Source organism: Zootoca vivipara, chromosome 6 (genome assembly GCF_963506605.1).
Source record: "Zootoca vivipara chromosome 6, rZooViv1.1, whole genome shotgun sequence".
NCBI classification, from domain to species: domain Eukaryota; kingdom Metazoa; phylum Chordata; class Lepidosauria; order Squamata; family Lacertidae; genus Zootoca; species Zootoca vivipara.
In genome coordinates this window covers 65,021,859-65,048,259 of record NC_083281.1, presented here as the reverse complement: position 1 = coordinate 65,048,259, position 26,401 = coordinate 65,021,859, and the positions used below count along the sequence as shown (strand labels likewise).

The window sequence follows — 26,401 nt, the reverse complement described above, 5'->3', positions numbered from 1 at the left end:
TATAAGGCAGCTTCCTATGTTCAAATGAACAGCTGTCTCCCAATAAATGTTTTGCATCATAAAACATCAGTTCTTGGCATCTCCAGGTAGGACTGGGGAAAGATTCCCAGGTGAACCCCAGAAAGCTGCTGCTGCAAGTCCCAGTACTGAGGGCATTTCCAGACTACTGCTATTCTGCAGATGACATTCAATCACACACCAGCAAATTCACATTGTGCAACTGGAGTCGATTTTGAGCTCTCCTTGCACAACAAACCTGCTTCCCCTATTTATTTATTGTTTTAAAAATGACTTTTGCAATAAGGAAAGTGATGGAACTGCACTGCAAAGTGTAGGATAACATTTGCTTGATGCAAATGTGATCTAAACAAATCAGGATGAATGCTCAATAAATAGCTGGTGCTGCCTAACTTCCCTGAGAACTTTGTGCAAGCAAATCAGGGCAATCTTTCAATGAACAGCTTGTCTAGAAGGGACTACAGTTCAATGAACCAATGGTCTGGCTCCCTATGTTTCCTAGGTCTCTATGTCCTGCTGACCATTGCAATAGGAGGGATGTGGCCTGGGAAGAGTCCCCAGGGCCACCTAGAGAGGCCTGAAGGGCTGCCTTAGGCCCCAAGGCCAGAAGTTCCCCTCCACCCTACTTTAGGTTGATTAAATCGCAGTTTAAAATATTCATGAGAAGCACAATCTTCTGCATGTTTACTCAGAACAGCAGCCCCATTGGGTTCTGTGATTTTTACTCATAGGACAGCATGTTGGCTGAAGTATTTATATCTTTGACATGAAGAACAGCTGGCAAGACTAGGTCAATGCTACTTAAATTTAAACTTAAATTTGAGATAATGAGTTTTATTCCATATTTGAAAGAGTGATAATCTGGACACAAAAGTTATTGAGCTTTTCGTTGTTCATCTTCCGTCATGGACTTTCAACACTTCCGTCATGTATGGGCTGTCATATGTCGGGATTTTACTGGACATTCACTGATTTTCCACCCGGATGCCATTTACGAGGGCCGAATACCGGCTATGTCTGGGAAATTCCAGACGTATGGCAACCCTAGATATCGTTACCTTTTTAGTTCAACTACAGGCATGTTGATTTTCAAGGTGAGAGCAGAGTAGATTTGAAACCCCTACCTATTTACTGATAAGTACGGCCCTAGTGGGGACACTTTAAATCCAGGCTTGGACACTTAATCACTAGCAGTTAAATATACCACTTTTTGACCATTGAAGTGTGCTTCACTGGCTCTCAGGCAGAAATCCTTGCTGAGTCAAGTGTTTTAGCTGTCCATGGTCTTCCATTGCAGTTATGTGAGCAGATTGCAAAACTTCCATCCATTCATGGGCAGGGAAGTGATTATTAGCAATCACACTGCTACAATTTAAAAAACCAACCCAAATAATAAAAATAAGTATTTATTTGGTGTCTCAAAGCAACTTACACAATAAAAATAGAAAGAGCAAAGGTGTTGAGATCAAACATAAAAACAGCAATAAACTCATCCAAAAATATGACTCATGGGTAAGTGGAAAATGAGTGCTGAAAAACAAACAAAATCATGGGTCACATTTTTGCTCATTATTTGAAGTCCTGGCTGGTGGGCCACATTTTGCTCATTTCGGGGGAACCTGTCCTGCAAGCACCAACTGGAACCAGCATGTTAGACAGAGGTTGCAGTTTGTACTATTATGCCACTAGATGGCAGCTCTGGGTAAAAAGAGGCTGTACCACCAGGTGGAAGCAGTATGTAAACAGAGAAAGCAATTTTGCAATACTGTGCATTACTGTACTGTACTGTAATGGGTCACAGGGCAGCAGCAGTAGGTAAAAAGAGGCTGCATTTACAACATTTTGTCACTAGGTGGTAGCAGAATGTTGTTTCAGGAGAAAGCAGGTATTTTACTCACTTAACAGAAAGAGAGAGGGGGAAAATGTCAGAGGAAAAGGCTGTGGTTACTGTCACACAGGAATTTGTTGTCCTCCAAGTTAAGCTGTCAAATATCTTCCAGGCATCCTCTTCAAAGAAAAAAGGGAACCTAAGATGCCTACCTGAGAAACGTGAGGGACCTGAGCACCCGAGTCTGGATCCTATTGGTCAGAAATAGCCAAGGGGCACTTCTCCCATATCATAGCTGCCTTTCCCACCACCATCAGGGATCCAGAATGGACTTTGTAAGAAGCTGACTATCCTCACTGTTTCCTTGAGAGTAAACCAGACCAACTAGGACAGGGGTCAGCAACCTTTTTCAGCCGTGGGCCAGTCCACCATCCCTCAGACCATGTGGCGAGCCGGACTATTTTTTTGGGGGGGATGAACGAATTCCTATGCCCCACAAATAACCCATAGATGCATTTAAAATAAAAGGACACATTCTATTTGTGTAAAAACACACTGATTAATCGACCGACCGTGGGCCGGATTGAGAAGGTGATTGGGCCACATTTGGCCCCCAGGCCTTAGGTTGCCTACCCCTGAACTAGGGTGTGGTAAATGGGCTAGCTGGATGGGCTAGTGAGAGCTGGACCATAAAGAAGGCTGATCGCCGAAGAATTGATGCTTTTGAATTATGGTGCTGGAGGAGACTCTTGAGAGTCCCATGGACTGCAAGAAGATCAAACCTATCAATTCTTAAGGAAATCAGCCCTGAGTGCTCCCTGGAAGGACAGATCATGAAGCTGAGGCTCCAATACTTTGGCCACCTCATGAGAAGAGAAGAATCCTTGGAAAAGACCCTGATGTTGGGAAAGATTGAGGGCACTAGGAGAAGGGGACGACAGAGGAAAAGATGGTTGGACAGTGTTCTCGAAGCTACGAACATGAGTTTGACCAAACTGCGGGAGGCAGTGCAAGACAGGAGTGCCTGGCGTGCTATGGTCCATGGGGTCACGAAGAGTCGGACACGACTAAACAACAAAATGGGCTAGCATTAGTAGATTTTTAGAGCCGCAGTTCTTTGGCCTATTTTGCATTCTGTTTTGAACTATTCCCTGCTTTTCCTCGTATCTTTTATTTTTAATAACATTTCCTGATTGAAGCGCTGAAGTGTGTGTGATTGCCAACTTCGGGGTTAGACGTTTGGCATTCATACTGCTGGAAGTCTAGGATCAGAGTTGTTCGAGACCAGCATGCTCTTCTGGGCTCTGGGTGAGACCCAAGGAGCATGGGCTGCCTTTACACTCTCAATACATAGGTTAAAGCAGCTCTCCTTTCTCCAGCAATTTGTGTGTCCATTGGACTGAGGAATGAGCAGAGGTGGAGCATGGCCAGCAAGGCTAGATAAAAGTAAAGGGACCCCTGACCTGACCATTAGGTCGAGTCCTGGATGACTCTGGGGTTGCGGTGCTCATCTCACTTTACTGGCCGAGGGAGCTGGCGTACAGCTTCCGGGTCATGTGGCCAGCATGACTAAGCCGCTTCTGGCGAACCAGAGCAGCACACGGAAACGCCGTTTACCTTCCCGCCAGAGCAGTACCTATTTATCTCTTGCACTTTGACATGCTTTCGAACTGCTAGGTTGGCAGGAGCTGGGACCGAACAACGGGAGCTCACCCCATCGCAGGGATTCGAACCACCAACCTTCTGATTGGCAAGCCCTAGGCTCTGTGGTTTAACCCACAAGGCTAGTAGCCATTATTTGGAGGTTGCTTTAGGATTTATTTATTTTTATGAATTGCATGTGTTTCTGGTAATTGTGTATTTCATTGTGTACAACTCTTGGAGACCTTTTTGCATATCAATCAACTAACAGATTTAATAAATGATCCTCATAATTTTTAGTTGACTACAAACATATTTGATCAATTCATTGGCTAAACTAGGTTGTATTCCTAGTTAAGAACCCGAACAAGATGCCACAAGACTTCACCAGGTTTTCTGAGCTGCAGAGCGGGTCGGGAAAGGTCACTGCCCTCATTTTCCTTTATATCTGCTCCAAAGGCATTTTCCCCCTGGACACAGAAGAGAAGATTATCTAACGAGGGAAAGTCATTCCATAAAATGATGAGCCATGCAGCAGAATGGGTCATAAAAAATCCTCTTGAAAGGTTTCTGTGGGAAACTTTATCCAGCATTGATCCAGCCAAGCTTCTGTCTTCCCTTAGAAGAAAAGCAGAAAGCTGCCTTTATACTGAATCAGAACTATGGTACATCTAGCTCAATGTTGTCTCCAAGAATCTCTCTTCGTTCTCCCTGTAAATGCTGTGGATTGAACCTGGGAATTTCTGCATGCAAAGCAGATGCTCTACTGCTGAGCTGCAGCCCTTCAGTGGGCAACAGGAAGTGATGGCAGGCATGGTCATGGTGTCTGCTCATGTATTGCCAAGAAACAGGAAATGCATCCCCAGAAGAGAGGATAAATGACGACACAGACATTTGCGAGTGCCAATTTATATCTATACAGTATGTGCAAATTCAAAATGGATTGCTAGGATTTAACTGTAGTGCCTCTCCCCATGATGGGACAGAGGGACCAGGAGATTTGTGCTATCAGTCTCCAATCCAGCTCCTAACTCTTGATAGCCAGCTTCATGGCCTCTGTGCTCCCTTCTTAGGCTTATCTTTAAACGCACTGGGCATCAAACAGCCCTTCAAATAGAGATGTCTTCCCATGGAGGAGTGTCCTCTGCAAAGTAGGACACACAGCCACCCTAGCCATCAGTGAGCAGTGGGTCCTTGGGCAGCCCCCTCCTGTCTGCCTTCTTATTTACACCCAATCTAGAAGGCACCACTACCTGCCAGCTTCCTCCTCCTCCTCCTCCTAGTCTCAGCATTGCCCTCATAGAACTCAGCAGGGAGAATGGAAACAAAAACTAGAATTAAGTGGTTCTGCCTCTCATTTGTTCTGGCGCCACCTACTGTTCAGCTCCCTGCCTGCCACCCCACCAGCCTCAATGGACACCAGCCACCACTGGAGGGTCCTTGGTTGGGGAAAAGGTAAAGATAAAGGCTCCCTGGACAGTTAAGTCCAATAAAGTTTGACTATGTGGTGCGGCGCTCATCTCTGCTTTCAGGCCGAGGGAGCCGGCGTTTGTCCACAGACAGCTTTCCAGGTCATGTGACCAGCATGACTAAACTGCTTCTGGCACAATGGAACACCATGATGGAAACCAGAGCACACGGAAATGCCATTTACCTTCCCACCACAGTGGTACCTATTTATCTACTTGCACTGGTATGCTTTCAAACTGCTAGGTTGGCAGGTGCTGGGACAAAGCAAAGTGGGTGCCTGACATCCACCCATAGCTGCCAAGTTTTCCCTTTTCTCGCGAGGAAGCCTATTCAGCATAAGGGAAAATCCCTTAAAAAAGGGATAACTTGGCAGCTATGCATCCACCTCATTTATATATGAATCATCTGCATACAAATAGATTGAATTTGTAAACAGGTCATCGACACAAAATGTGTCAGTGGGGCATGATGCTGTTCAGGATTTCATCCTTCCATTCCATTCCATTCTCACCACCATTTTTCATTGCCCTGCCCCAACAGTCCATCAGCATGGAGGCTACTGAGCATGCTCAGTCCTCATTGGGCTATTATTCCTACCCCCAACCTTTCCTAAGGGTTATGTGTGTGTTTACATAAATCTGGAATTTCCGCAAGCTTGCTGATAACTTCTTTCTTCTGTGCAAATGCTGCTGATTTTATTTGCATTTATTTCAACATTCATTGCCCTACCTTTCCCCCCAAGGAGCTCGTCCTCCCTCTCCCCATCTCATCCTCACAACCCTGTCAGGTAGGTTCAGCTGAGAGACAACAACTGGCCCACAATCACCCTGTGAGCAGAATTTGAACCCTGTTCTTCTAGTCCTAGTCCATAACACCATACCACCTGTTCCTATATTGCTATCACAGCCTGGACACTGGAAATGCTGTAGAAGGAATGGTGATAAAGCACTTGACATGTGCATATGTATTTCCAAAGCAGGTGGTATCTGGGCAAGGGCAGGGGGATGGAAACCTGTTCACATATATCATACAGAGCTGCTCCATTTGAAATACGCCAAAAATAAATAAATAGACAGGGCAGTTCCCCTGGACAAGATGCATTTATTTTGTGTGTGCAAATGAGAAGACGTTACTGCCAGTCAGAAACTCTATTATCGAAATATGAATGGTAGCAAAGGGTCAAGCTCAGAAAACAGAGAAGAATACAGTGACTTTTAAGAATGCAATGCAAAGTGACAGGTGAAAGTGTGATCCAGGTAACTGGGAGTTAAGGTCTGTGTTTATTCAGCATTTCTCTCTAAGACATGGTTTCCTATCTGAGTCTTATCACTGGTCTGGGCCAGCGGTAGCCAAAGCGATGGACCCTCCAGATGTACTTGGACTACAGCTGCCATCATCCTTGACTATTGGCCATGCTGGCCAGCAGGGCTGATGGGAGTTGGAGTCTAACAATGTTATGGCACCACGAGGAATTCAGGACAGGGGTATCTAATGCAGTTCCCTCAATAAGTTGTTGGAATACGACTCCCATGGTCCTTGGCCACTGACCACGCTACCTGGGGTTTGATGGGAGCTTTAGTGCAACAACATCTCGAAGGTGCCATGTTGTTTGTTCTGGATCTTAGATTGTGGGGGAGACCTGAGAGTTGCAGCAGAAAGCAGAGGCATCGTCACACATTTTCACGCCGTGTCTCCATTTATTGGGAGAATCCCCCCAAAGGCTTTGCCGGAATTAACCAAGGTGTTTCTGCTGTTGTTTGACATAGCCCACCACGTTATTGGAACTGCCTCCTGTAAAACAACAATGGGCAGAAGAGATGTTAAACATGATCATTTAAGAATGCGAATCCATTCAAGAATATCATGGTGTAATGGGGTTATACTGTAGAATTACAAGGTGAAGACCCGCTTCGTGGGCAGGACAGTGGGATAGGAAGAGAATAGCAGCTGTTTACATATGTAGAGCCCTGTTGGATCAGGCCAATGGCCCATCCAGTCCAGCATCCTGTTCTCACAGTGGCCATCCAAGTGCCTGTGGGGAACCCACAAGCAGGATTCAAGCACCTGCCTGTGGTTTCCAGCAACTGGTATTCAGAACCATTGCTGCCTCCACCTGTGGAGGCAGAGCATAGCTACCGTGACTAATAGCCAATGATAGCCCTCTCCTGCATAAATTCCTAATCCTCATTTAAAGCCATCCAAGTTAGTGGCCATTGCTGCCTACCCTGGAATGAGTTCCATAGTTTAACCATGCAATACATGAAGAAGAGCCTGCTGGATCAGGCCAAAGGCCCACCTGGTCCAACAACCTGTTCTCATAGGGCCCAGTCTTTGGAAACTCTATAAGCAGCAGCCCTCTCCCCGCTTGTGATTTCCAGCAACTGGCTTGGAATCCTAGGAAGGAATTCATGGTGGTTCAAGTGGACCATTGGGTGATTGTTAATATGTCTGGGTAATAATAATAATAATAATAATAATAATAATAATAATAATAATAATAATAATATATTTATACCCCGCTCATCTGGCTGGGTTTCCCCAGCCACTCTGGGTGGCTTCCAACAGAAAAATAAAACACAGTAATCTATTAAACATTAAAAAGCCTCCCTGAACAGGGCTGCCTTCAGATGTCTTCTAAAAGTCTAGTAGTTGTTTTCATCTTTGACATCCCTTGGAGGGCATTCCACAGGGCAGGCTACACCACCGAGAAGGCCCTCTGCCTAGTTCCCTGCAAGTTGGCTTCTCGCAACGAGGGAACCACCAGAACCTTCACCGCCTTCACTGGTTCTGATTTGAAAGAGAGGTAGAGCTGGTTCTGATTTGAAAGAGAGGTAGAGCTGGGGGCACTGTTATACAGTGGTTCCGCTCATTCCTCCTGGGCTGTGTTCAGAAAGTGGTGGTGGGGGATGAGTGTTCAGACCCCTGGGCTCTCACTTGTGGGGTGCCTCAGGGTTCCGTCCTCTCCCCCATGCTTTTTAACATCTACATGCAGCCAATGGGAGAGATCATCAGGGGGTTTGGGCTGGGGGTTCATCAGTATGCGGATGAGCTGTGTTGGTGGGTGCAGGCCCCGCCCCCAGGCCAGGTGGAGTTGGCAAGACAAGGGAGCGGTCCCCCAGGCACTCACAGGCAGCAGCAGTGCCCCAGGCCTCTCTGCAGTTATCTCATTGGGTTATCTCATTCTGCTCTTGTTTTTTTATATATATAATTCTGTTTAAAGTGACTTTTATTACGCATTAATTATTCTATTGTAACCGACTTTGGGGGCACTTTTCAGGACCAAAAAAGCAATATATATATATACATTTTGAAACACAAACAAACAGCAATATGCATTTAAGCTGAATTTGTCACGATCCAAATCGCAATGGTGGAGTCTTACCAAAATATTCCTTGTAATATTTAGGCCTTAGATTCCACCCATCTGGGGAGAAAAACAAATGAAAATGAGCTCCAGATAGTAAAATTGGAATGACTATCTTGCATTGACCACAACATGCTGGCTGGGTGTTCTCCTGACTTTGCTGAAACCATTATGTTGCACAGCCCTTTGGAAATGAGGCAGTAACAAATCTGAACTCCAGACAATATAGGGAGCTTACCCAGTTTCCTCTATACCAGTGTGTAGCCAATGCAGTGGACTCCAGAAGTTGTGGACCACAACTCCCAATATCCCTGAATATTGGTCATGCTGGCTGGGAATGATGGAAGCTGCAGTCCCAAAAAATCTGAAGGGCACCATGTTGGCTTTTCCTTCTCAATGATCTGCAGAACACTTACAGTCATACCTAGTGTCTGGAAGCCAGAAGTGCAGAAGAATCAGAACAGATCAGCATCGACTCGCACATTATGTGTATGGATCAGAGGTGGGGAACCTCAGGCCATGTGGCCCCCAGGCCACCCCACCCCCCATTTGTGCTCTTCTCAAGCACTTTTGCTGGAATGTGTCTTCAATCCTGCTTGCCCAAATGGAGAGGTGTGTGCATAGAAACCTCTGATTTGTGTGTGGCATAAATGTACCCTGCTGTACACAAGAGTTCCACCTCTTGACCCTCAGAAGGTCATGGGTATGCAGCCCCCAGAAGGTGTAGACCTACCAGAGTTCCCACGAAGCTTGATACACTGGCCCCTGTTGGGAATGCCCTCAGCAGCATTGCCAGGATTAATGATGTGGCATTCATATCCTGTTGGGCAGTGCAGAGGCTCGTCTCCATCTTCTGTGGTGCTGCATGCTTCAGCTGCGGAAAGTCATAGGAAGACATAAGAAGGCCCCCACCCAGCCACAGCCTTTATTTTTGCTGGAAATTCTCTTATCCCAGCGCCGTTTCCCACTGCTATCCTGGATTGTTAGATATACCGTAGACCAGGCATAGGCACCTTGGCTCTCCAGATGTTTTGGAACTACAACTCCCATGATCCCTAGCTAACAGGGCCAGTGGTCAGGGATCATGGGAGTTGCAGTTCCAAAACATCTGGAGAGCCAAGGTTGCCTGTGCCTGCCGTAGACTGTCCCTGGGACAGGTGAGGCTGCTGATCCCTTATTTACAAATCCGAAAGTTGACAGCTATGCACCAAGCCAGGACAAAGGTCCATCTGGCTTAGCATGTTGAGGTTGCTGAGTTGACCAAGCCATGCTCAAGGATCCTCCCTACTGGCTTGGTTTGCTGGTTGCCTTCTCAGCCCAAAGGTGACAAGAACATGACATGGACACAGTTATGTGCTCACAAAACCTCGCTGCTCAGTTAGTGGCCCACTATGTCTTTCAATGTTCCTCCCTTGGGCCTTGAACTCAGATCTCTACTGGGAACAGTTGCAAATCAATCGGCTTTGTGGGGAGGGGGGTGCATTTTTCTTAGCGTTAGATAACCCTGATTGTTCATCTCTATTAGGCTGTGTGAATTAAAGCAGCTTTTCCAAAAGAAGTCCAAAGCCTTGGCCCAAGAGTACAAGGTTGCCCGCTTTCACCCTGCTCCAGCCTCTTCTGCTTTTTAACAGCTACTTGGTGTACAGTGATCACATTTCTCTCGGTGCTGTGAAAAGTTTTGTGAGTTGCAAACTGAAGTGTGCTTAAAAGCACAAGAGCATGTCAATTCAGTTTTGCATGATCAGCTGGCAATAATAATAATAATAATAATAATAATAATAATAATAATAATAATGGCCAGCTAATCATGAAAAACTGAATTTGCATGCTCTTGCATTATTATTAATACCCCACCCATCTGGCTGGGTTTCCCCAGCCACTCCCAATCAAATATTAAAAACACAATACAGCATTAAACATTAAAAACTTCCCTAAACAGGGCAGCATTCAGATGGTTTTTTAAAAAGTAAGATAGTTGCTTATTTCCTTGACATCTGATGGGAGGGCGTTCCACAGGGTGGGTGCCACTACCAAGAAGTCCCTCTGCCTGGTTCCCTGTAACTTGGCTTCTCACAGCGAGGGAACCGACAGAAGGCCCTCGGCGCTGGACCTCAGTGACTGGGCTGAACAATGTGGGTGGAGATGCTCCTTCAGGTATACAGGACCGAGGCAACATCAGAGAGGGAGACATACACACACACACACACACACAGAGAGAGAGAGAGAGAGAGAGAGAGAGAGAGAGAGAGAGAGAGAGAGAATCTTGCTAGAAAAGAGACCAGGTTTAGCTACCTTTTGTTGCCTTTCTCTGGGGAGCCAGAGCAGAGAACCCTCACTCAGTGTCAGAGTGTCTCCACTTAAAAGGACCAGAGAGCAGACAGAGTCTTTGCCTGAGACTCTGGAAAGCCACTGCCAGTCAGAGTAGACATTACTGGTCTGGATGGGATGCAACTTCCTATTGTTACACACATTCCACTCTCCAGGGAGATTTCAGGGGTTCCAGCACATAGGTCAATTTGGGTTTCCTTGGAATGAAGGTCACCAGAGATGGTGGTGTATTTTTATTGGTTTACACATATGCACAAGCTGGGCATATGATGGAAGAGCTCATAGTATTAAAACTCTAACAGATTTTGCTTCTACATCAGGTTTCTTGCGGGGTGTGTGTCTGTGCCCCAAAGCCACAGAGAGCAAGCCAGACCTCTGTGTCTTCCTAGCTCCAGTCAAGACCAGCTCAGGTCTGTCCTCTTAGAGTTGTTTATTGCATCACCTCCAGAAAGGTGAGGGGAGAAGCCCTGTCTCCTGGAAGCATCTCTAGCTAGTAGTATTTGTACTGTTTAGACATGCAAAGAAATACTGCAAAGAAATGCAAAGGCCTAGGCATGCAAAGAAATACTAGGCCTAGCTAGAGTCCTTAACTTAACAAAGAGACTGGTCTGACCATTTTATCAGAATTTTGCTTTCTACAGATCTTACAGATATAAAAGCACAGGCTCAGAGGGGGACCAAAAGATGAAATCCAGATCAATTCTGCCCCACACCTACATCCTTGCCCGTCCTACAATGCTATATCCAAATGGGGAAGCATATTTGTAGAGCAGTATCAATATTCTGACACCTTCCAAATGACGCACACATTTTTCTGACCTTGTAAAACTTCTTCTGGTCCGTCGAGAAGCCAGCCATTTCCCCCCAGCCAGCGTGGCTTGGGCTGAACCAACCAATCCAAAACTGTTCGAAAAAACCAGACATTGTTATGAAGAATGAGAACACTGAAAAGTGAATAGAAGAACTCAAGGGTTGCTTTGCTACGATGGATCAGTGGCCGATGCCGCTCAGTAATATGTCAATTGACTGGGGCAGATAGATACTCGAGGGAAGTTCATAAGCAGGGTGGTGGCATTTTCCTCCTTGGGTGCATTCAGACATGTTGAACATTGCACTACTTTTCCTGATTTTAATGCTAGTGCTTCTGTTCTGGTTTCTAACGTTGCTTTCACATGGCGGTACCTGTAGCATTAGGGAACTGTGGCTTTTTGATCAATATACCTGGAAGTCATGCTAAATGTCATTCACATGGTGACGAACCATGTTGACACACACTGTTGGACAACGTGGCTTCTCCCACACCCTTTCAGCACATGTGTGCTTCTGTTCCTCCATTATTCCCCCATGAAAACAGCAGGAAAGTTTTCTGGGTTAATCAACTTCCAAATGGATATTTTCTGGAAGCAATCAACACAGAACTGAGCGATAAGCTTCCACTATGTTCTGCTAGTTTTCCAGAAGCATAGCTGCCAAGTTTTCCCTTTTCTCGCGAGGAAGCCTATTCAGCATAAGGGAAAATCCCTTTAAAAAAGGGATAACTTGGCAGCTATGTCCAGAAGTGACTTTTATGTCATTTGAAATCTCATAGATCATAGAATCATAGAGTTGGAAGGGACCCTGAAAATCTTCTAGTCCCACCCCCTGCAATGTAGGAATATGCAGCTGCTTCTTACAGAGATTAAACCTGCAACCTTGGCATTATTAGCACCACACGCTAAGAAACTGACCTAAGGTAAAGGTAAAGGGACCCCTGACCATTAGGATCAGTCGTGACCAACTCTGGGGTTGTGCGCTCATCTCGCATTATTGGCTGAGGGAGCCGGCGTATAGCTTCCAGGTCATGTGGCCAGCATGACAAAGCCACTTCTGGCAAACCAGAGCAGCACATGGAAATGCCCTAGGCTCAGTGGTTTAACCACAGCACCACCTGGGTCCCTAAGAAACTTACCTATCCAGGGTTAAATACAAAGTGGAAATTAACAGTTAGGGAAACACTGGGGAAATGGAATAAACTGCTGAGGGAATGCAGCCTTAACACTCAACACCTGATACCATGCAGCTGAACCTGGAAGCAGCACTTACCATATTTCGATCTGCCAAAGGCAGACCTCCATGTATTTCTCTGGTCGAATATTTTATGCCAGAGATCAATAACACCCTTTGTCTCTCTCATCCCTCATCTGGTCCAGCATGACCTATTATGGGCTGGCATACCTGGAGGTGGGGGCACCGACTCCAGGCAAGCATAGATGCACCCGTTGTAGCAGCAGCGCTTGTGTCTCTCACACTCGGAGTCTGAGCGACAGCTGGGCACCTCGCACGCTCGGTCAGGCAGCGTCTGCGGTGGAGGGGGGCAGCGGTCGTTCTTCTGGTAAGGCGTTCCATGGGAATGAAGGGGGTACTCGTAGTCCTAAAAGAGTTAGAACATATCCAGTCTTTATTGAGTATTTATTCTGATTCAAAATAAAAAAATTCCTTCAGTAGCACCTTAAAGCCCAACTAAGTTTTTATTTTGGTATGAGCTTTCGTGTGCATGCACACTTTTGATTCATTTGCAGGGAGTACTTGGGGGAAATAGGGCATTGCCCCACCAGTCTCATTCTGCCCCCAGCCACTCCTCACTTGTGTGATTTCAGACTTACAAGCAGTCCAAGGGGTTGGCACTGCCTGCTAACTTCCTCCTCCCTAGTCTCAAAACTGGAATCAATTGGCTCTGCTACTCATTGGCTTTGGCTAGCATTGGCTCTGGTGCCACCTACTGTTGATCTTCCTCCTTTCCAACCTGCCAGTCCTGATGGGCACTATTATGGGGACATCATCTATTGTGCACTCATCCTGATTTGCTTGTGGGGGCGACAATACAGCTTCCTGTTCATCGTTTTTTCATTCCACATTTTTCAATCCATTTCCCCATCACTTTCCCAACTGCAAAAGCCCATTGTTGATTTTTGTTTAAGTGGATTTCTTGTGTTTGGATGACAGAACACATTCATTCACAAACTCAGTTTTCCTCTTATCTTCCTGAATCCCTCCTGCAAAATACAGGCGGTCTGGAGGTGGCCTTAGAACAAAATGTATCAATAATCATGTGGAATTCTGATATATGTTTTTGGTTCCAAAATAATTTCAGTTCTGGAAAGTCCAGGGAAGCCACACTGAGTCTCATGTTCAAATACCATGCTTAATTTTTTTATTTTTTACTTTGAAAGAGAGACACTTTTTTGGGGGGGGGGTAGGGTGGCTCCTTAAGTATTGCCAAGAAAGAAAGATAAAAGAGGACACAGATTTGCACTGCATGTGCTAGTTAATGTATAGGTATACCGGTACATGTAAATTTAAAAATAATGACTATAATTTAAACAGAAATATAATACATCTCTCCAAAGTAGAGACGACTCTGTCTAGGTGAGCTGTAAGCTCCTGTTCTCTCTTCCTGGCAAGTTTTATCTTTCAACCAGACTTGGACCAAACGACCCTTAAAACAGAGGACTGCTTCAGAGGACTGTAAAATAGAGGCAGGAATTCCTAATTTTTTAAGATAATCATCCAAGGTAGAAACTTCCCAGTTCAGGATTTTAGATGTTACTCCCCTGCAACTACTTCCAAACCTACCAACTGAATATTACTGGGATGTTGTTAAACATTTGAATTAGAAATGTAATCCCCCCCATAAACTATACAGCTTTAATTTCAGCTACCGTTTTGAGGGTTGTCTGCATTACTCAGATGGTCCAGCAGATGGCGCTAACTGGCAGCAATAACAGCTATGAAGAGCCCTTAGGAACCATCCACTGTATTATGCTTTCAAAAACTTTTCTTAATCCTCCCATTACACTTTGCTACATTTTAAACCGACACTTCCTTCCTTCTTCCTTTGTCACACCTTGGGTCACCCTTTTAAATCTCTATGTGGGAGGTGTGGGATGCATTTTGTTTCTAGTGAAAGATTGTTTGCACCTCTAGTCGAAAGCTAAAGTTGCACGTCAGCTGGCTGAAGATTTTGTTATAGCTCAATGTGTTTTTCCAATGTGTATTTATTTTTATGCCTTGATTATCTACTCCAGAGGTGGTGAAATCCAGCTCCTAGGCCAATCTTGGGTCATCGGGGAGTCCAGATTGCTGCATAAAGGCCATGCAGCTGATGTCACAGGTGGAGATCGGCTACTGGATACGGAGGGAAGGGTTGAATCCTGGTAGGATTTGATTTGTCTGTGCATTCTGTGTGGGGAACAGGCTGGCAAAGCAGACCTGTGCAGCCAGCAGGTTTGAAGCCCCCACCCATCAGCTGATGAGCAGAGTTCATTCCTACAGGGTGCTGCTTCCCTCTTGTATCACTGCCTTTCTCAACTTCTCCCAAAGTTGTTGGACTACAACTCCCATCATCCCTAGCTAGCCAGGTTAGGGACGATGGGAGTTGTAGTCCAAAAACATTTGGGGACCCAAGGTTGAGAAAGCCTACCCCAATGGAAAGGGCACATGCAGCCTTGGGGCGAACCTACACCCATGGTTTTTAACGTTAAGGAATGGTTTTGATAACCATATGGACACATGGCGTCCAACGTTTAAGCTTCATAATGTGTTATTAAAATATGACACCTGAAGGCGCTGCATAGCAACCAGCAACCGGCAGCAGGGAAACAGCTTTTTCATGGGGAAAAAAAGGTAAGGAACTCTTCATTTTACAAGTATGCCCTGTGATGTTTTAGAACAATATATCTAATATAGTTCTAACAACGCCACTAAACAGATCAGTGTAGATCCACCTATCAACCCCATGCTGCTCCTTAAACCTAAAAAACAGGCAGTTCAAAAAAACAGCATGGGGCTGTTTGCAAAAGGGCATTCAAACAGCCCCACACTGTGCTCTGATGTGTCAAAAGTCAGGGCTTCCAAGTACTCATTGCATCACTTGACATCACTATGATGCCTGGTGACTGAGAGGTGGGCAGCCCCAACCACCTGTCCAATTGGGCCTCTGAGGGTGGAGAGATGAAGATCTGGCCTGCCTGCCAGAAAAGTTTTCTCACCCCCTCATAGAATTTCAGAAATGGAAGGGGCACCCAGAGTCATCCAGCCCAAGCCCCTGTAATGCAGGAATCACAGCTAAGGAATCCCCGACAGGTGACAATCTGTTTAACAACATCCAATGATGAAGGAGAGCGCACTACCTTCTGACATAGTCCATTCCCCTGATCTGGGACTGTAAACTGATTGTAATAATCTGGATTTTATGCTATGATGTGTTCTTCTTTGTGGGGTATAAAGATAGAAATCAGCACAGCTGCCTGAATTTTTCGAGTCTCTTTAGGTTGTGGTTATGGAAGCCACCCTTTCATTTGAAAATTAGCCAAGACATTTCTAGATCTTTTGCCTCTGTAACAATCATGGCTCATAGCCATTTATAGTCTAATCTTCAAGGAATGTGTCGACACTAATGCTATTTAAGTCATCAAAGTTAACAGTCATTCCCACATCTCGTGGAAATGAAGTGCATTTGTTTAAAAAAGAAGAACATTTAATAGTCCTAATAAACTTTTTGCAAGGGGGCACAAACTCTTTGCAACGCGCCCCCACCCCCATGCTTTTTAAAATCTCCCTTTGGATAAAAGTATTGGTGTGGCGTGGATTCTGAAAGCAGGCAATGGAGTCAGATGCTGAGCCTAGAAGAAGTCCATGCAAGTTTATATCACAAATGAATTTAATTGTCTCTTCTTTGTGATGACAGGCCTTGTTCCCCTCCTGCCCCAGCCATGTCTCATATGCCCAGCAATCACTATCTCCCCCCAACCAGTTCTAGTCAAATACAAAAAGCATACCTGAGATACGCTCATTGATCAGAATGAACCAGCGGTCACTCCATACTGAGCCTGAAAAAATCTTGCCCAAGAATAGCATGGCTCATTTGTTTGTTTGTTTGTTTGTTTGGATGCCACTAGAAAAAGCACACTCACAAACACCCCTTGGCTGCCTTAAGAGCAACAAAACCCCAGAGTCCCACCAATTAACATTTCAATGAAACAGGAATGGAGGAAGCCAGAGCACCTGCCCATTTAGCTCAGTATTTTCCACACTGACAGTTGTCTAGGGCAGGGTTCCCAAACTAAAACCCGGGGCCGGATGCGGCCCAATCGCCTTCTCAATCCGGCCCGCAGATGGCCCGGGAATCAGCATGTTTTTACATGAGTAGAATGTATCCTTTTCTTTAAAATGCATCTCTGGGTTATTTGTGGGGCTTGCCTGGTGTTTTTACATGAGTAGAATGTGTCCTTTTATTTAAAATGCATCTCTGGGTTATTTGTGGGGCATAGGAATTAGTTCATTTTTTTCCCCAAAATATAGTCCGGCCCCCAACATGGTCTGAGGGACAGTGGACCAGCCCCTGCTGGAAAAGTTTGCTGACCCCTGGGGTTTCAACAGGGGTCTCTCTCAGCCAGGCATCCCCAAACTGCAGCCCTCCAGATGTTTTGGCCTACAACTCCCATGATCCCTAGCTAACAGGACCAGTGGTTGGGGAAGATGGGAATTGTAGTCCAAAACAACTGGAGGGCCGAAGTTTGGGGGTGCCTGCAAGTCTCAGCCCTACCTTGAAGTGCTGGGGATTAAACCTAAGACCTTCTGCATGCAAGGCAGAAGACTTTCCACTGACCTGTGGCCCTTTGCAATGTTGTCTTCCCTTTAAGGGAAGTGTGGTGTAGTGGTTAAGAGCGGTAGACTCGTACTCTTCTTCTTCTCTTCTTAATACTTTTCTGATGCAATTTCTTATCCTATTAATGGACAGATAATGGTTGGGGGGGGGAGGCAACACTTTTATGTGGGAAGGTGTGTGTGTGTGTGTGTGTGTGTGTGAGAGAGAGAGAGAGAGAGAGAGAGAGAGAGAGAGAGAGAGAGAGAGAGAGAGAGAATGATCTCTAGACTGAGTCTCTTGCATCTAGCCTCTCCATCCCTCACCTTAATGGCAACCAGCTCCTTGCCCCACACCCCTGAGGCAGGTATTTCATTTTTTACCTCCTGGTAGACCCGCTTCTGCTCACAGTTCCTTTTAATCTAAGAACATCTGGGGTCTTTGCCAGTTCAGTAGCACCTGGATGACAGGTAAACTGAAAAAAACATATCCTGGAGGGATTGGGCACTGTGCCTAATTGTCATGTATTACCGTACTGTTAACATTGTTCCTGTTCCACCGTGCCATCCCTCTGGGCTGAGATTATGCAGCTACACGCACAAAAACATCCACAGACACACCAAGCTCTATTTTTATCATAGTACATGATATAAACGATGTTGACAAACTATATCTGATTGCCATTATGTTTATGAGACAAAGCCTCATTGTTCCACTATGCAAACAACACTTCTAGAAGATGCCTGTCTGTTCACTTGTATCTTATGGTAGGTCCCTGCAGTTCCCAGAATATTCTGTTGCAACTTTAATCCTTTCTCAGTTTCTCCCAGGATTGCTCCTTTGTATTGAATATCTTCAATCTGTCTGTTTTTACGGTACCAGCTAGGTTTCTTGCATTCCTTATCATCAATAAATCTGGAGGTAAGCACCCTCATTTCCACCTCTGACTTTATCATAGGAGGGCTAATACCATGTTCTGCCACTAGGTGTCACTCTGTATGGTTTCTCCCAGCATAAGAAGGTTATTGTTGCATTCTGCCACTAGGGGGTCGCTGTTTGACAAATTGCTTTGCTTCATTATGGTTAACACGTGGATCAGTAATGCTTTGCTCTAGGTAGCACCAGAAACTCCCATGTGTTTACCCATGCAAACAGAATTCATGTTTTAGAAAAGAGGCCTCTGTGTGAATCCATGGTTGAGTTCTGAGTTGAAAGTGGGCCTTCTGACTCTTTCGTCGCCAAATAAAATGTGTGTGTGTGTGTGTGTGTGTGTGTGTGTGTAATGTGGGGTTTTGGGGGAGGATATGATGGAGTGGAAATGTACATGCATTTATAAAACATGCTAACATGTTCACAGCCCCTTACATGCACAATTTTTTGAAATCATTTCACCATAATGATCATAATAGTGTGATGTCGAGTTCCAATAAAATTCATTTGAAGAAGTGGCCAGCCACATTCTAGCTGTGAACTCTCAGTTTCAGGTAGGGCGGAGGCACTAAAAAAAGGACCCTTCAACACATCCGTAGAACAGATGTTGGTTCGTGCAATGCTTTCAGATCCATGTTATCTGCATGTATCTAAATTCATGGCAACTCTCTACATCATTCTTGTTGGATTATTAATTTAAAAAAGCTACCCGACCGTATACTTAGTAATAATGTATTGAACCAGTGAAGGACTCCCTGGTCCTGAATGGGGTAACTGTGCCCCTGAAGGACCAGGTGCGCAGCCTGGGAGTCATTTTGGACTCACAGCTGTCCATGGAGGCACAGGTCAATTCTGTGTCCAGGGCAGCTGTCTATCAGCTCCATCTGGTACGCAGGCTGAGACCCTACCTGCCTGCAGACTGTCTAGCCAGAGTGGTGCATGCTCTAGTTATCTCCCGCTTGGACTACTGCAATGCGCTCTACGTGGGGCTACCTTTGAAGGTGACTCGGAAACTACAACTAATCCAGAATGCGGCAGCTAGACTGGTGACTGGGAGCGGCCGCCGAGACCACATAACACCAGTCCTGAGAGATCTACATTGGCTCCCAGTACGTTTCCGAGCACAATTCAAAGTGTTGGTACTGACCTTTAAAGCCCTAAATGGCCTCGGTCCAGTATATCTGAAGGAGCGTCTCCACCTCCATCATTCTGCCCAGACACTGAGGTCCAGCACCGAGGGCCTTCTGGCGGTTCCCTCGTTGTGAGAAGCCAAGTTGCAGGGAACTAGGCAGAGGGCCTTCTCGGTGGTGGCGCCCACCCTGTGGAACGCCCTCCCAACAGATGTCAAAGAGGAAAACAACTACCAGACTTTTAGAAGACATCTGAAGGCAGCCCTGTTCAGGGAGGCTTTTAATGTTTAATAGATTACTGTGATTTATTTTTCTGTTGGAAGCCACCAGATGGGCAGGGTATAAATAATAAATTATTATTATTATTATTATTATTATTATTATTATTATTATTATTATTAGGACCTGTTGATTTGCATTTCAGCATGAACCCACTTAATTCACAGCTTCCAAAACAATATGTAAACTGAAAGACAGCCATCCTTTATTGGCACATTTCTGAATTTGCAGCACAGTTCTCCAGCTGAAATGGATATTAGAGAAAAGCACTTGCCAAAATGCATGCATATTAGACAAAATTGCTTACAGAAGCATGTCTATTAAGAGGTAAAAGGTAAAGGGGCCCCTGACCATCAGGTCCAGTCATTTCCAGCTCTGGGGTTGCGGTGCTCATCTCGCTCTATAGGCCGAGGGAGCCGGTGTTTGTCCGCAGACAGTTTCCGGGTCATGTGGCCAGCATGACAAAGCTGCTTCTGGCGAACCAGAGCAACTCACAGAAAAGCTGTTTACCTTCCCGCCAGAGCGGTACCTATTTATATACTTGCACTTTGATGTGCTTTCGAACTGCTACCGGTAGGTGGGCAGGAGCTGGGACCGAGCAACGGGAGCTCACCCCGTTGCAGGGATTCGAACCACCGACCTTCTGATCAGCAAGCCCTAGACTGTAGTTTAACCCACAGCACCACCTGGGTCCCTATGGAATGACCACTAAAATGTGAGGACCTTTTAAAATTGAGAGGACCTTTTAAAAATAAATAAATCACAAAATGATAGGGAAATTTGGATACTGAAATTCAGATGTTTTTTATTTTTCCCAGGGTGGTGGTGAGCGAGGAGACCTGAGAAACGGAAATTGACAGATTCTCCCACCTACTTCTGAGTAAGTGTGTTCCAGAACTGAGTGTGTCTGTTCTTGACCTAATAGACCACATAGAAGTGAAACTGTGCAGAACCTGTCTACTAATAACAACCCCCTTCCCTTCCAATCTAATTTATGAGTGGACTTTAAAACTAATCCATTCCCTGACCTAAGTCCCCCTGAAATCACCCCTTTTAACGCTTTCCTTTTTCAAAGAGAGCCCTCTCTGCTGCCTTTTGATCACTTTCCGTTCTTAGTAATCCTAGAGAGTTCCTGCTAACAATAATAGGAAATGAGCTTTCAAGGAAACGGCGATTAAAAACGCCTTGTCTTTTCAACCTCAAACAATACTTGGGGGCCCTTTTGACTTCCACCTGACCTACAGTAGATTTCCTCTCTGAAGAAGCTCAATCCCACCCAATACCTCTTAGCTCCTGTCCAGTGCTTTTTTTTTTTACTGGGGGGACGCAGGGGTATGCATACCCCTAAACATTTTGTGAATCTTTGTACTTTTGCCCATTTACTGTATCCCCCCCCCCAGATTTGAACTATAAAATGGTGATTTTCTTGAGTCAAAATGAGAGTACCCCTAAACATTTTTAAGGAAAAAAGCACTGCTCCTGTCAGTATATACCACTGCACACACCCCAATCTGTAACACTCCATCATATCATGCTTCCCCATTAAGTTTGGGATCCCCAAAGCCATAGTTTTGGATTAAACACACACAGCAAGGCAAACCTTTGCATCTCTTTCCAGCTTTCAGCTCCAGCCAGACTAAAAGCTAGTTTCCAGCCAGCTGAGAGTGTGGAGGGTGGAGGGCTACCCATCTCCTAAGAAAGCATCACACCACCCAGTTGTCTCTATTGCAACACATATGTTCTTTACCAGCCATTTAGGCATGCACATGAGAACACAAGAGCCTACTGGATCAGGCCAGTGGCCCATCTAATACAGTGTTCATCAGTTCTCATAGTGGCTAACCGGGTGCCTGAGAGAAACCCACAACCGGAACCCAAGCATCCCTATTCCCCTCAGTTCCCAGAGTGGTTTAGCAACCACTCCCTCGTCCCAGGGAACTCTAAAAAAGGCAACTTTGGGGTGGGGGTGGGGAGATTGGGTTCTCCTAACAGCTCTCAGCACCCTTAACAAACAACGGTTCCCAAGATTCTTTCTGGGAAGCCATGACTTGTGAAACTGGAGTGATTTTTTTGGGGGGGGTGGTGCAGATGGGCACTGGCGGAGGAAGAGGAGTGGGGGGGAGCACACAGCCCCCGCAGCACGATCCCGGTGGGGTGCCATCGTGGCTGCTCCCCCCCCCCCGCGCTGGGTGCCCCGCCCCTGCAGGTGGCATGCCCTGCCCCCAGGATGCACGCCAGCCCCGCCCCGCCCCGCCTGCTCTCAGCCCCCCCTGGTGCCGGAGCATGAAGCTCTGCCACTGCAGATGGGGACTAACCTAGGATTGGCTCTCTCTACCCAGCCACTTTCTTTCAACTCTGTGGTCATTATCCCGCCTCTCTCTGCAATATCAAAGCCTGGCTAGTCAGGGCCAGAATTCTGAGCTAGATGGATGAATGCTCAATAGAACACCACTTCTGATGTCCCTAAGCCCATCTTCTCAAGCCTCTCTGTTGCAGGCATAGAAACCTCCAGTGTTCTTGCTGCTTTGATGGATGACAGAAAGGGTGCAACTGGATGTGGCTAGGAGTCCTCCCACTTCTGGGAATCGGATGTGGGGGTGTGCTTGGAGCTGATGTATTGTTATGTGAGTCTGATAATTGACTTTAGGTTACAAGTCTAGCCTCACTTTCCTGGCCTGGAGCAAACCCCATGGAATTCAATAGGATTTACTTCCAAGTAGACTCAGTTAGGGACGTGGGTGGTGCTGTGGGTTAAACCACAGAGCCTAGGGCTTGCTGATCAGAAGGTCGGCGGTTCGAACCCCCGCGATGGGGTGAGCTCCCGTCCCAGCTCCTGCCAACCTAGCAGTTCGAAAGTGCAAGTAGATAAATAGGTACCGCTACAGCGGGAAGGTAAACGCCGTTTCCGTGTGCTGCTCTGGTTCGCCAGAAGCGGCTTTGTCATGCTGGCCACATGACCTGGAAGCTGTACGTTGGCTCCCTCGGCCAATAACACGAGATGAGCTCCACAACCCCAGAGTCGGTCACGACTGGACCTAGACCTTTGGGTCAAAAAGGGGCATATAAATCAAACATCATGTCCCACCCTGCATCTTTCATACTATGGGGCCTGCTTACCCCCTACACTGAAACCAAGTCCCAGTGATGAGCCCACCCTCTGGAGAAGACCTGTCTACATTTCTCCTTGGGGCATATTCAAAGACAGTGATCCTTCAACATGCAGGAGGGTGGGCGGCAGGGGAGGGGAATCCTGAACCTTGCCAGCTCAGCATATCACATGATTGGCAGCTTGCCCAAAGTGCAAATATCATGAAGGCATCTTTGGAAGAGAAGAGACAAGTAACAGCAAGCTTCCTAAACACACACCCACACCCACACACACACACCACACCAATCCAGAGAGATCTCCAGAATGCAAGAGAAGAGAGAGAAGACGGCATGTTAGAGTGTCAGACCAGAAGCTGGGAGACCAGGGTTCAAATCCCCACTGGGCCATGAAACTAGTTGGCCTTGGGTCAATCACAGTCCAGTACTCTAACCTGCCTTGCAGGCTTGTTTGTGGATGAAATAGCAAGCACTGGAAGAACCATGGATTCCACCTTGAGCTCCTTGGAGGAAAGGTGGGTTAGAAAAAAAGGAAATAAAAGAGTCACTGCAGGAGCCCTCTCTCTAATTTTAAAATAAGAATTATATATATACACCAGAAGGCAAGACCAAAAGTAAGATGAGCCCTTCTGGGGCCCATCTATTCCAGCATCTAGCTGGCAGTCAGAACTGCCTAGCATACATAAATACTCATTCAGTTAATATAATGATCAAGATATCCGTATTAGTGTCACATCAAAAGCACAGAGGAGAAATACTAGGGATGCAGTCACCGCGAATAATGTAAATCACAATAATTTGAAAACAATTGATCACACGTGCAGGCACAAAATAATCAATGCTTCATATAAGCATTCCCAATTAAACAAACAAGAAATAATCAGAGAAGGCAAACCCCTAATAAATTTAAAGAAATGTGTATTCCATTTCAAGACAACATCTAACCTTACACTTTATTTTCACTTATATGGCTGCATTGAATCTGCTCTGCTCATATAATTTCCTGGCTTTTTAGTAAAATTATAAACATATGTCCCTCTTAATTATCGCTGTTTTTAAATGTCCTTGAAAGTGAAATCAGCTGCACTATGTATATAGATCCCATTGAATTCAATGGGGTTTACTCCCAGGTAAAAGGGGTAAGGTTGCAATCTTAGACTTTAAAAATGATTTGTGGCTATTTTTATGTAAGAACATAAGAGCCATTGGCCCCTCTAGTCCAGCATCCTGTTCTCACAGTGGTCAACCAGATGCCCATGGAAAGCCCACAGGCAGGATCTGAGCACAAGAGCCCTCTCCCCTCCTGTGGTTCCCAGCAACTGTCATGCATAAAGCATTACTGCCACTGAGAGGCAGAGAGTACCAGTAATTTTGTGGAATCTGTATCTTCTACCCTGTGCTGGGATCCTCTTTATGAAAGGCAGGTTATAAAAGAATAATTCTAAGGGACCAATTATGTCTTATGTGTCCCTTAGAATTGAACAGGCACCTTTAGGGTGTGAGTTTACCCCCTGTCTGCATATTTCCAATCAAACTTCTGATTCTTGGTTATTTAGCCCTGTGTTTTAGATTATTTCTCCCCTTTATTCACTTATTTGCATAGAGGAGAGCTGCAGAAACTGAAGCGGAGGTGGTTTACAAGATTTTAAAAGGGGGGGAGTGATTTCCTGGCAAATAATACTCATAGAGTAGACCCAATTCCATTGATCTACTCTGCATATGACTGGGTAACCTCTTTCTTTTGCCTGTGCACCTCTGATTTTACCTTTAAGGAAGACCCAATGCATTATCCATCCCCAAATCCAACACACTTCTTCAGGACACAGGAAGCTGCCTTGCACTAAGTCAGCCCACTAAATCCATCTAGCTCAGTACTACACGGGCCGGCAGTGGCTCTCAAGGATTTCAGGCGGAAAAGCCAAGGATTAAACATCATGGGCCCTTCTGCATATTCTACCACTAGACTATGCCGCCCCACCCCGCACCTCTGGTTTCCCTGCCCTCCACCTTCCAAGCCAAATCTACTTACATCATATTTCTCTGCCAGCTTCAGGTGTGAGGCTCTTCTCCAGCGCTTTTTCCCACAGCAGCATTGTGGGGATAGGAGAAGCGTCAAGCACAAGGTGACCACCAAGAAATGTTGTCTGCACCCCATTCTGACACACGCACAGACCCGTCTCTTCTCCTCCTTACACCGTAAACAATTAAAAACTCCCCGACTCCAAATTCAGCAAGGACGAGGCTGGCTTCAGATTTCTTTAGAGCAGAAAGAGGAGGTTGGTTTTTGGTCAGGCAAAAGTCCAGCTCAGCCAGCCCCTTGCATGCAAGCACACACACAGCTATTAGTCCTAAACGACCGTCGTGAACGTTGTCGGAGAAGTTTCGTGCTCCCAAGTTTGATCAGGTTGTCCGATCTCGCAGCTGCTCCAACGGCTGTGCCCCCCACCTCCCTGGAAAGATGGAAAGATTATTTTTAGACCTTTGTTTCAACATCTGGCACTCCTAGAGAGAGAGAGGCCCATTCAAAGCCAGAGAGAACGAGAGGATCAGATGACAGCTGCTGTAAGGGGGGGGGGTAGCCGAATTTGTTTTTTGTTTTTTAAAGGTCTCCAAGGAATAGGCAGGGCAAGCGCAAGCAAAATCTCTCAAGTCTTCCCCTTGCTATGACTAGTGTAGAGGCAACTCTGTCCATTTCTCTTTGGATCAGTTTCTCATTTTTCCAAACTTGTATTTGGTTCTCTGCATCTGTTTTTTAATGGATTTTTTTTAAAAAAAGTCCTCAATAAAATTCATAAGCATTTTCCTGCATTTTTCTCCTGATATGCACATATTCGTACACAATTTCTTCGAATATACCTGTTTTGCAAAGCAATTTCTAGGATCATGCATTTTTGGATGTTGTTTCTCATGGATGTATATGCATTTTTACCCTCTTACATGCACCATTTTTGAACACATCACTTGGCTGGGGGAGTGGGAGAGAACCGCATTGCAAAAACTCATAGAAGTCCAAATTTCAAAGGGTGCCTGCATTGTTTCAGAAAGTGCCGATTAGCTAGGTTCACCTTCAAATGTGATCTGACTCCAAAAGTTCTCCTCCATCTTGACCCCGTCACATGTGGCACAGCCCAGACACAGAGTTACCCCACCGCCATCACTCTTGGCGAAAAGTCAGTGATGCTCCTCAGTAAATGCGTAGTAGGACCAGACTGAAAAGTTTAGAGCCTTTGCCTGTCTCTACTTATGCAGCCCTGCAGTGAACGAATTAAGCCATATGTGTCTTATTAAAGAGGTATTCTCATAAACCCAGAAAGTGCCTAGTGGGTTAAATTAGCACAAAGATGTTGAATAGGGCAATGCATTATTCTTCTGAAAAAAAGGAAGCTGTCTCAAAAGTAGAAGGAAGGATTTCAAGCTGCCCCCCCCCCCAAACCAACAACCCAAGAACACCAGACTAGAGCCAGCCAATGAGCTTGTTTTCCCTTTGGGCTGCCAGGAAGGAAGCAAGGACAGATGTCAAGCAGTAAAAAGACGCCTTGTGGAAATGGATGCTTTGGGCTTATTCAATTATTCAAAGCCGTATCCATCTGAGGCCCACTTCTCCCCACATGAACTAGCCCAGACCCTGCGGTCTTCATCAGAGTCCCTTCTCTGTGAGCCTCAGCCAAGGGAGGTGCAGAGGGTCG

The 26,401-nt window shown here is 45.8% G+C and overlaps 1 protein-coding gene across 1 annotated transcript; it reads right to left on the bottom strand.

Annotated features, from left to right (window-relative positions):
• Positions 1 to 6,038: 6,038 nt before the first annotated feature.
• WFDC1 (WAP four-disulfide core domain 1) lies at positions 6,039 to 25,187 on the bottom strand. Its single transcript, XM_035119172.2, has 6 exons — positions 24,745 to 25,187; positions 12,864 to 13,059; positions 11,469 to 11,552; positions 9,055 to 9,195; positions 8,340 to 8,381; positions 6,039 to 6,748 (listed from the first exon to the last, which is right to left on the bottom strand). The coding sequence occupies exons 1-6, from the start codon at positions 24,868 to 24,870 to the stop codon at positions 6,690 to 6,692; spliced, it is 648 nt and encodes a 215-aa protein (XP_034975063.1). The 5' UTR covers positions 24,871 to 25,187; the 3' UTR covers positions 6,039 to 6,689.
• Positions 25,188 to 26,401: the final 1,214 nt, after the last annotated feature.